At 46.5% G+C, this 11,822-nt stretch overlaps 1 protein-coding gene across 1 annotated transcript; it reads right to left on the reverse strand.

Moving 5' to 3' along the window:
* Positions 1–611: 611 nt before the first annotated feature.
* On the reverse strand, positions 612–827 carry Sprr4 (small proline rich protein 4). Its single transcript, XM_038310793.1, has one exon. It carries the CDS (start codon positions 825–827, stop codon positions 612–614), a length of 216 nt encoding a protein of 71 aa, XP_038166721.1.
* Between the last annotated feature and the right edge of the window lie 10,995 nt (positions 828–11,822).

An 11,822-nucleotide genomic window follows, 5' to 3' on the forward strand; every position in this document is an offset into this window, starting at 1 on the left:
TAGATGGTGTTAGTGAGTAAGGTTTATTTTCCTCACTTTGAGCTCAGATGTGTCGGGAGCTAGCCTCCCTTCATCTTTAGCCAGCAGAAAGCAACTGTGCTCATGCCAGTGGCTTCCTAAACTCCAGGGGACATGTCCTCACACACTCACCTTCTGAAACGTGAAGGTGAATGGACGGTGGAAAGGGACCGGCAGCACAGGACTCAGACACAATTACTATGTGAAGCACATGTTTATTAGAGTAAATAGGCAACAGGCGTAGAGAGAGGTATATAGAAAAGAATGAGGCGCCGGCTCTGGGTAGAGCCCTAGAAGAAGCCGGCTACTCTGTTGTTGTGTGATACAGAATGGATGAGACCCTCATTATGATCAACAAAGAGGCTGGAGAGATTGAATTTTCTCTCATGCCCACTTGGGAAAGATCAGAATAGAAGCCTTGAAGAAAAAAGAACACATGTAATGAGTTTGATGAGGAGTCTTACAGTGCCACTCCATTGGACATGGGTAGAAAGAGGGGGAAATCTTGGAGCCAGTGGGGATAGGAGGAAGAGGAAGACAAGGCTCCATCTAGCAGCCTGGGTGGTAGGCAGGCGGTGGCTGCCAGTCCATCCTCACTTCTGTTTGCACTTAGGGTCTTGCTGGGTAGAAGGGCACTTCTGCTGAGCTGTGCTCTTCGGCGGGCATTGTTTCTTAGCCTGAGGAGCACACGGATCCTTGGTTTTGGGCACGCATGCCTCTTGACATTTGGTAGGAGGCTGACAGGGCTGCTTCGCCTGCTGCTGCTGTGCTTGTGGCGTGCACTGCTGCTGCTGCTGATGGGAAGGCATGCTCCAGAAGCTGAGTCTGCAGGAGATCCATGAAGACACAGTGAGAAGGGCCCCGCATGCATCCTCCCATCTGTCTCCTCAAGGGGTATTTTCCACCAATAGTCAAAGATGATGAACAACCTCAGCTAATGAACTACTCACCTACCTGTACTGTGGCATTCCTTTCTCACTGTCTTCTTTCCGTGCTACTCTGAGTTCCTATCTGCCTTCATCTTTCCCATGGACTTTGGACTTAACTGAATTCATGATTGTTTTAGCGGTCTAGTTAAGAATCAGGCAGAATATTGTGTAGAAGATTAAAAAGCAGCTCAGACATTTTATGAATTCAAAGTGTGGGCCTGGCTAATGCCGGTTGGCTAATTTAGGCAATGCAGATGCATGAGGAGGAAGACAAGAGCAGCGTCTGTTTCCAGGTAACGGTGTCATGGCGTGTGATCAATGGGTCTGGAGAATGGGTGAACCACTAACAGAGAGCTCAGAGTTCTAGTCCATGCTCAACATTAATATGCTAAGGAGAATCATAGCATGTGGATGTCGAATAGAGATTCCAGCCCTTCATGGAGAACAGGGGAACACGTGGCTTCAATGCATGTTTTATCAGGAAGGATCTGATCAATTCTACCACTGACTGGCCAGACATACTTCTGTGCCCTTTATAGATGCTATGTGCCTGGCAGGTCTCTGAGGCTCTCTGTCTCTAGCTTTCTTTGCAGCTAGAGTTCCTCCCATTGTACATTATAAAAGGAGGACTAGGTCCTGGGAAGTAGAGCAGCGGGATAAGAAGAGTAAGATAGTCTGACACACAGCATTCAACACACCCTTCTGTAAGCCTGAGAGCAAAGCTTTATACTTGCTGGGGGTGCCCACCAGAAGATGAGAGCGTGAGCATGCTTTAGAGAAAACCCAGAGTTATCACCAAATGCCACCACTCCAAGTGCACCCACTCCAATGAGAAAATCAAATCCCTCCTGCTGAGTGGTCAAGCCTCAGATCAGGATATAAATCACACCTATCAATGGTGCAGAGTGAAGATAAGAGTTTCCTAGGTGATAATTACTGTGACTTTGCATAATTGTTATGAGACTAAGTCACTTCTATAGTTACTCTAGGGCAGGAGAGGAGCTTGGCCTAGCGGCTTGAGGCAGATCAAGTAGGAAAGAACCCAGGAGAACAGAGGCATTCCTGCTTACCAGAGACTGTGAGCTGGACCCGAACGGAAGAGGCAGAGAGCAGATCCATATGCAGCCACTCTCTTATAAGGGCCCCCAACCTGCCCTAGGCCCTTGGTGTGGCCCTGATAATCACCTCCCAGACAATTCCTCACCCACTTCTCTCACCTGCACTTCCTACAGGGACTTGCTTTACTGGCCTGTTTTGATAAAAACCACCCACCTGACGTTTCCAAAACTCTTGGTCCCTATAGCTGAGCTGACTTATCTCACTAAAGGTGCTGACTTGAACTGAAGGATTCGAGACTTACTAGAAATATATTTCCCATGTATGTTTTGCTTGTGTATATGTCTGTAAACCATGTGTGAACTGGTGATTATGGCAATGGGTCCCTTAGGACTGGAGTCACAGCGAGTTGTGAGCCACTTCGTGAGTGCTAGGAACAGAACCTGGGTCTTCTTGAAGAAAAGGCTGTACTCTTAACTATTGAGCCATCTCTCCAGCCCATGGGATTTAAGACCTGAAATCACAACAAATGTGAGAATCTGCGCTGCAGACTAAATTGTACAATAAATGTTGATGAGGAAGTCAGGAGGAGACAGGCAAAACCATGAGCATCCTTTCTTGCTCAGTGCTGTCATTTGTAGAGCATCGTCTTGCCTCACCATGAGATCATCATTATTTCATTTCAAGTCATACTTCCACTAGTCAAATTTCATTGCCACTACTTAGCAGATAGAAACATTATTTGGGTATCAGGTGACCAAGAAGGGATTTGAACTCAAATCTGAGTGACTCAAAGAACTTTGATTCTTGTATGTTAGAGAGGGAGAGAAAGCCTAGATACAGGAGCCATCAGTTCTCCCTTTGTTCCTAATATCAGGTTCATGTGCTCCCCGATCCAGAGAGGCCATGTGTCCTGAGCCTCCCTGGGAGCACAAGCAGCAGATGATGGCAAGAGTCGCACTGAGGTGCTCCCTCCCTCCTCCTTCCCACCACCTATCTGGATATGGCTGCTCATGGATATTAGTGATAGCTACAGAAGTAGAACTTGATCCTTATGGTAGGCTTGCCACATAAAATATAAGACATAAACTCCAGTTTCATGGTAGGGACTTCTAGGGATGTCTTCAATGTTGTGTGGAACTGAAAATGTTTATATTAGGCATGCATTTAACTGGAAAGTCTCTAGTTCTTTTTGCTAAAAGCAGCCAGTAATCCAACTTAAGAGCCTTCTCAGGTAGGAGAAAGGAACGCTGTTCCTCCACGTGGCTCCCTGGACTGGGATGAAGGAAAGCAGGATTTCTGTGGTTGTTACCATCCTAGCCCCGGGCACCCACCCCAAGCTTTGGATTACTTCTGTAGACAAGTCCCTTGGTATTATTCTACTGCCCAGACAAAGAAAAGGCTGCCAGATGAGTGAGAGGTCTCCACAAATACTTTCTTAAGTACTTCTCAAACCCCCTTGCTTCATTTAATCCTCATGACTATTTAGTTGTATCATGAAAATCTGATTTTCAAACAGTCCCAAGGAAGTCAAATGATCTGCTCATCAGCTTCAGCCAGTAGGAGTGGAGCCAGGTGGGGGCTTGTCCAGGACTTATTTCCACTACATCACAGAAGCTAGCATCTCGGCTGTGGGCAAATGACTTCCTTTGGGTGGGGGCTGTGATTCATGAGCTTTTCTGAATGTAGCATCACATACAAACACCTGCTGCTTCCAGCCCAACTTCATTTCGAAGTTAACCTTCCTTTAATTTATCCCTCCAGGCCAGGCCTTCACCTTCTCCTCATCAGCCATCAATGTTAAGAATGTGATATTCTGGTTTCTGGATTCCAGACACTGCATTCCATCTCTGGCCTTCTCACTCTACTCCTGACCTACAGCCTCCGCTCCCCACCTGCAGCCTCCGCTCCCCACCTGCAGCCTCCGCTCCCCACCTGCAGTCTCTTCTCCCCACCTTCCCACTCTGTGCTCTTCCAGATGTAAACACTTTATGAGAAATATCAGTAAGAAGCATTTGACAGAGTCATAGATCAAGGAATGCCTATAAATCTGGCACCTGCAAGCTATGATTGTTAGTTTGTGTGTTTGTGTGTGTGTGTGAGTGTGTGTGTGTGTGTGTGTGTGTGTGTGTGTGTGTGTGTATAAGCATGCCTCTGTGTGTGTGCAGGCCCACATGCATGTGCACATATACATAATCTCTATCTTCTTCCATCATATTTGCCCACAGAACTTTTTAGAGTGGACTTTATTTTTTCCATCCCATCCCTTGCCTTCCTTATCAATAAACAAACTCTGTTTAACCTTACAGAATTCTGTCTAGTGATAGAAACTTGGCTTGTAACACAAGCATCATCTCAGAGGTTACCCAGGAGAGACAGGGGTCTAAATGTTATCACTTCAACGGGACACGTCTGCTAGATTACACATATCCTAACCACAGCCTACCTCATATGCATTTAACACGCTACACCTTTCTAATCCTTGGTATTCAGCTTCCTTATTGGCCGGGTTATCCCTATATTACAGAGAGGGAAACTGAGACTTACAAAGAGACCCTGCCCTGCCCACAGTCAGACAAAGGTTGTGTGAGAAAGCCAGGGTTCGACCACAGGTCTTCATCTATAAAATGACTGAACCTCTGGAACCATCACCGCCTCTGCCGTTTTCTCTAAGGATAAATTAGGAAGCAGTTCTGGTGGTTCCCACCTCTTCTTGCTCCATCTTCTTCTCTAGCACTTAGGAGCTCTGCTCACCAAACCTGTCCTCCTTCCTTCCTCGAGGAGATCCAAACTAAGTCTTGCCCTAAACTGAAAGGTGTAGGTACATTTTATCATTCGTTAAACGTAAAGCACTTCTGTAACAAGTGCTCACAAGTTTGAAGAAAGATAACTTTGTATACTTTATAGATGAGAAAAATTCTTGTCATGGTGGCTAGACCCTGAGTCCTTCCAGGAGAGCTGACCCAAGTTTTCAAAAGATGCCATAGCTTGTTTCTAGACACCCTAACCTGCTGGGGCAGTGGATTATTTTCTCAAAGGAGGAGGGGAGACTTCCTGGCACCCCTCAAATCACCCCGTGTAATCAAAACCCTCCAGGCAGGGCAAGCCCTGAGAAGCAATGTCAACCCTTCCTCCCCAGTTCCACTCCTACTGGCCCAGCCTAACCATGGGACTGTCACCTGGCCCATCCTGAGTCTCACACCTGCCTTCTCATCTTCTATGTGCCGTTCATTACCAGAGCTAGGATGCTAGGTCTGAGAACAAGGAGCAGGTAGCTGAGAACAGGTGTGTGCTTATGACTGTCAGGGAGGTGAGGATACAGGTAAGACTCATTTTTTAAGGTGAGTCAAAACTTGAGAAACTCCAGCCCCACCCTAGAAGTAAACAACGGGGTGACCGGGAAACAGACTTTGGCATGGGAGGCTCCTAACAGAGGAGATGCCAGCCATCTTACCCCCTTTCCTGACATGTCTCCACTTTGTCTCAGGACTTCTGAGTAAAGAAGTTGTTGAGGCCCCATTAGAGGCAGTTGGGATACATTAATTCATGTAGAGGCAGTTGGGATACATTCATTCATGTAGAGGCAGTTGGGATACATTCATTCATGTAGAGGCAGTTGGGATACATTCATTAAGCTATTTCCAAAAACAAGACAAGTGAAAGCAAAATGGTGTGCTCTAACTGATCACACAGTGCTGGCCCCAGAGGAGCGCTGAGCTGGTAGAGGGCAGTGGCCAGTGGAGGAGGCACAGTTCCTGCATCCTAGCTGTCTTCCCAGTCATTGTGTTTAAAACTGAGCAGATGACAGCTCATCTTTGCAGTCACACACACGTCACATTGGCTTTATCTTAATTTCTGGTTGACATGAAACCATCAGTCTCAACTTAGAACAGTTTAGTTTCGAGTTTCCAGTTTCTGCCTCCACTAATTAGTCTGTCAACAAACCTACAGAGAATGCAGCTTACAAGAAGAACTTCTGATCTTTTCGCAAATGTTAGAAATTATTCTACCCTCTAACTTACATGTTGGCAAGTAAGACACTTCAGTGCTTCTGTTAAGTACTCTGATTGGAAAATAGGTAAGAGAGAGAGGAAGAGGGAGAAGGAGAGGGAGAGAAACACAGAGACAGAGAGACAGAGAGGAGTGAGGCAAAGACCTATTGTCTCTCCATTTCTCACAACACATAAAATATTTCTAGAAGACCTGAGAGACACTGTTAGTTGTACAAAGTAGGGAGGAAAAGCAAACTTTGGGCTTGGTGAGAGACTGCTTCCAATGGAACGCCCATGGAAGGCCAGCATGGGAGCCTAAACACCATGGAGAGGGTAGGGTGTCTCTGGAAAGACTGCCAGAATCTGCCTGGTGGAGGCCCAGTGGAGCTGAGGCTCTTGTCTCTCTTTCCTGTGATGGAACTCACTTGGAGTTAGAGACAGGGGAGGCTTTCCTGTTACTCAAGCCTTATTGCTTGTGAGTTCTTGGCATTGTGTAACTTTCCTGAAATTTAGTGCTCCCATTTTTCAATATGAGTGTTGTAAATTTATCCCTTGTCTCTCCTTAAGCAATTAATGATCTCTGTGTCTAATTAAGAAGATTAATAGTGAATTCAAGTAACCAAGGATGGGTTCACAGTCAGCAAGAAAGCCTTGACTGATGCAGTCTTCTGAGGGAGGTGTAGTTACAGTTCATCATGATCTTGGTTGAGTCTAAAATGTGGGTAGTGTGTGAGGATTTACAAGCAAGACTTCATCTGGAGACTCTAAACAAGCTGACAGCATCCTTAGCTTCCACCATCCTGTGTGGGAGAAGAGCGTTGTGTTTCTAAGGTCTGCCCTACACCTTCCCGCCCAGACCCTTCAGTTGGTAACTGGCCTTGTACTGGGCATCAAACTCAAGGGCTTGCCCATCCTAGGCAAATGCTCTACTACTGAATTATGTCCGTATCCCTTAGAAAGTACTTTAGATACCATTTTCTCCACAGCCCTTTTCTCCTAATCTTCAGAAATGATGTGTTTGCCTCTTTTGCTCAGTACTGTAAACTTCTTATCTAAACCTGTTCTGAACGTTTCACACACAATATCCTGATGATAATATGCTATAAACTATAAGATGCCTGCAAACTCAGCATTAAATCTAAATTCCCTGATGCTAGGAGATGCCTTGCCTTTATCATTCACCAGTTTTTATCATCTAATCCCTTGCACTAACCATACATATGCACTCCATAAATACGACCAATCAGAGGGATGCATGGATGAGTGGGTAAATAGATGAACTAAGCATTAAACAATTTGTTCTTAGGTTTTTAAAAATTGTATTATTATTTTACTATTTTATGTGAATGGTTATTTTGCCTGCATATATGCTTACATGGATGCATGTGTGTGCGTCACAACCATGCTAGAAGAGTGTGTCATATCCTCTGGAACTGGAGTTACAGATGAATGTAAGCCACTATGTGATGTGGGATTCCCGTCTGTATGCTGTGAATATGTTTTACTACCATTGGTTAATTTAAAAAGCTGCTTTGGCCTATAGCAGGGCAGAATATAGTCAGGCTGGAAAAGATATAGAAAGAAAGTAGGTGGAGTCAAGGATGTGCCATGTAGCTGCCAAAGGAAACAGATGCCAGAGAACCTTACTGGTAAACCACAAGCAGAAAAGGGGAGGTGATGTGGGATTCCCCTCTGTATGTTATGAATGTATTTTATTATCATTGGTTAATAAAGAATCTTCTTTGGGCCTATGGCAGGGCAGAATAGAGTAAGGAGGGAATTCTAAGCAGAGATAGAGGAGAAAAGAAGGTGGAGTTGAGGAGATGCCATGTAGCCACCTAAGGAGAAAGACACCAGCTGCCAGTCAGAACCTTACTGGTAGGTCACATCCTCACGGCAATACACAGATTAATAGGAATGGGTTAATTTATGATATACCTAAGTTATTGGCCAAACAGTGTTGTAATTAATACAACTTCTGTGTTTTTATTTGGGTCTGTGCAGCTGGAAAATGGGAAAGCAGCCTCTGCCTACAGCTGTGTAGGTGCTGGGAATAGAGCCTGGGTCCTCTAGAAGGTCTGACAGTATTCTTAACCACTGAGCCACCTCTGCAGTCTCACTTTGGCTTTATTAGCAGAACCCATGTTCTAGTTCTTTCTGAACTAACTTATATCCTCAAGTTCAAGTTGGTGTTTATGACTTTTATAGCCCACACACTTGAAATTCTATGCTAAGACCATCTTTACTGTAAGAGTACATGGATACCTAATACATGTGTAAGAAATTTTTATACCCAGGCAAAGTACAAGCTCCCTGTGAGCAAGAAAGGATGTTAAGGACAGAACTCACACTCCAGCTACTGGTGACTGGCCAGATGATAGACTAACCAGTAGCTGGACAGGCCGGCAACTAAAAGATGCTGCCCAGTGAGTGAGCGAGATGAGGCAGGCCTGACTAGCTACAAACTAGCTGTCTAACGAGCCAGTCCATTGACCAACCACCTAGCAGGCTGTTTACAATGGATCTCCTAACGGCTGGCTGATTGGTACTTAGCTCTGTAGAGTAGATCTTGGTATAGTGCTAAGAAGGGGAACTAAACTAGGGACAGATGAGTAAGAGTATAGAAAAAATGAAGTCCCTTTTATAGGTACCCCTGACAGATGGGGGTTAGCTGGCTGGAACTCCAAGGGGTGCACCCAGTACCTTTGGGTGCCAGGCATATGTGCCTAATCAAATAAGGAAATAAGTAGTGGAGAATTTGAAGCAATAGAGAAATGGAATGGCTTGTGTGATATGGGAAGATGCAGAAAGAAAGAAACGATTATGGTGAGGAGTCACCGATGTTACACGCCTGCGTGCCCCTTCAACCCGTGGTGACCGCCGTGAGAAGCAGACTGAGCTCAGGTCTGCTCGCCCCCTTGACCCATGGTGGCAGCAGTGAGAAGTAGGGCTGAGCTCGGGTCTGCCTGGGGCCATGACGATAGTATCTGGGCCGGGCTGCTGCCAAGGAACATATGGGGTCCCTGGCCCTACAGTAGCCATGGTCTGTGTTTGATGTCCACTTCTGCTGGTGCTGTTGAGTGTTGTGCTGATTTCAGTGGTCTGGGCTGCCTCCTTCGTCTGTGTTTGGGTCCATGACCCATGCTGCTGCTGGGGCCATGGTGGCCTTTGTTGCTCCCTAGGACTATGGAGACAACCAGACCTGGGCTGCTGCCAAAGGCCATGTCTGGGTCTGTGGTCCTACGACAGCTAAGGTCTCTTTTGACCCCACATCTCCCAGGGATCCATGGAGGGTCACATGTAGCCTGAGGTCTGGGCTACAACCTGTGGCCTGACTGATGTATGGGGCCATAGTTCTACAAGAGCCATTCTAATTCAAGTTGCAGCGGCTACCAGTTGGAGTTAGGGTGTCGCCAGGCCAAGCTGCTGCCTGAGACCATGTCTGGGTCCGTGGCCCAGCTGCAACCAGGGTCTGTGTTGAAATCTGTGGTCCAGGTTGCCACTAGGGCCAATGCTGAGGCCTGGAATCTGGGCCAGAGACTGCAACTTGGAGTCTGAGGGCCATGTCACAGCAGGGGCTGTACAGATATGGGTTGATTACACTGCTACCTGGGGTCCTGGTGTCATCTGGGCCCAGGCAGCTGCTGAGAGCCATGCCAAGGTCTGTGGTTCTACAGCAGCCAGGGTCTGGATCGATGTATGGAGTACCTGCTGCCACCACCATGAGGATGCCCAGGGTCAGATCAGCTACTTGAGATCAGGTTGGTGTCCAAGGGCCAGGAAATATCCAGATCTGACTGGTCTGCACTTCTACACAAGCTCATGGTGTTGTCGGGGGGCAGAGCTGCACCTGAGGGTCACGGTAGGGTCTGTGGCCCTACGGCAGCCGGGATCCTCGCTGATATCCAGTGCACCTCTTACCATCTGGTGCAGACACCAGAGATCAAGGGCCATGTTGTTTGTCTCAGGGCCAAACTGCCTCTGGGACAATGGTGACATCTAGACCCAGTCACTGCTGAGGACCCCATCGGGGTCCATGGTCCCACTGTGACTGGGTCTCTGCTGGAGTTTGTATCCTGCATTGCCACCAAAGGTTAGGGCCACAACCATGCCCACCGGAGTGACCAGTCCCTCCACCCAGAGTCAGAGCTGCTGCCGAGGGCCATGTCTGGGTCTGTGGCCTAGTTGTAGGTGAGGTCTGTGTGGATGTCTGTGGTCTATGTCACCTCAGGAGGCCCTAAGAACCATGTAAGATGAAATCAAAGGGCCATGCTGAACTGACCATAGCCTTCTCTGATCCTGGGAAAGCTGACCTTGCCTCTTGCTGCCCACTATAGCAAGAGAGCTGGCCCCTGCACTCTGGAGAGATGGCTCCTACCCCTCACCACAGGCCAGGGTGAACTGACTGTGAGGGCATGCATGTAGGGGAACAGACTTCACCCACTCGCCCAAGGTGGATGGCCCCAAGAGCCTGGACTCAGCTTGGCTACTATCAAGGCTCACAGCTGGGCCTCGGGTTGACCCACTACCATCTACCCCACCTAGGACCGGCTGGATAAAGCTGGTGAAGAGACTGGCCCTGTGGAATGATACCCGCAAGATCTCTAAGACCAGTGGCAACCTCAGGATATCCCAGAGGAGTTAGGATCCAGAAAGTATGGTGTTATAGAAACCAGAGACTTTGAACCAGATCAGTGACTCATTGCAATGAACATTTGACAAATAAAACTAGTGGAACCAAGGAGTGTACTATAAGGCACACTGAAGCCTCTGCTGCCACCAGGGCGAATGAAGAGGTGCTGGAGAAGCGGGAAGGAAGGGGAAGCAAAGAGATTTTTCCACTGTGATGGATTTTGTTCTGTTTTTGTTGTGGGTTTTTTGTTTTGTGTTTTGTGTGTGTGTGTGTGTGTGTGTGTGTGTGTGTGTTTGCTTTTGTTCATTTGACTGCTTATTTTGATTTGTTTCCTTATGTGTTGGGGGGGTGGTGGTGAGTGGCAGGGATGAGGGAAGGAAGGGGGGGACGGGAGGTGAATGGAATTGGAGTGCATGAAGTGAAACTCCCAAAGAGTCAATAAAGAAGTTTTTAAAAAAAGAGTGATTATTATATAAAGCAACAAAAAGAACAAAGCAATATGTGGGGCAAGGGAATTCATGCCATCAAGATCTGCAGATTGTTTGATCAAGATTCAAACATATTCTTTGTCAAGATACTGAAGAAAATAATTTTTTAAGGAAAAAGGATCATTGTTTCAAGGTTACAAAGCAACAACTATCGAGCGTTAAACTTCATGTAAACTTAAATCCTCTTGATGAATTTCTGTTTATCCTATCCTTCACCCATTTACATATCTACATATATGATGATTCATTGATGCATGGAGTATGTTGTACCAGGAAATCTGAAATTATGTTCTGAATGTATATCTATGCCCATAATGATGTATAAATAAATAAGCTATTAGCTGTAAAATAAAAAGGAACCCCTAAAAAGTATATCATGTGAATTAGAAAATTGTTTCTGGTCTTTCTTTTTTCCCTTTGAGAATTTTCCTGTGATTTACCTTATTGATTTCAAAAAAATTATCCAGTGATACCTACCTCATAAAGATGACTTCAGTCAGGCCCAGTGTTAGGGATAGAATGTGTGTTGAAGTGGGGAGAGAGTCTTGGCTCAACTGCAAACACTGCAGGGCAAGTACCCTGATGGAATCTATACTCAAGGTGCAGGTGGGAGCCTTTGGACAGAAACTCAGCAAAAACAAGCCTGAGTATCAGGGCCACTGTGGCTAAACCAGCCTGGCAGGATTCCTGCTGAAGATAAGCCGGG

Source organism: Arvicola amphibius, chromosome 14 (assembly GCF_903992535.2).
Source record: "Arvicola amphibius chromosome 14, mArvAmp1.2, whole genome shotgun sequence".
NCBI lineage: Eukaryota > Metazoa > Chordata > Mammalia > Rodentia > Cricetidae > Arvicola > Arvicola amphibius.

What these genes read in the sequence shown, in the direction of transcription:
- Sprr4 (XM_038310793.1), bottom strand. Translation starts at nt 827, where the DNA reads ATGCCTTCCCATCAGCAGCAGCAGCAGTGCACGCCACAAGCACAGCAG.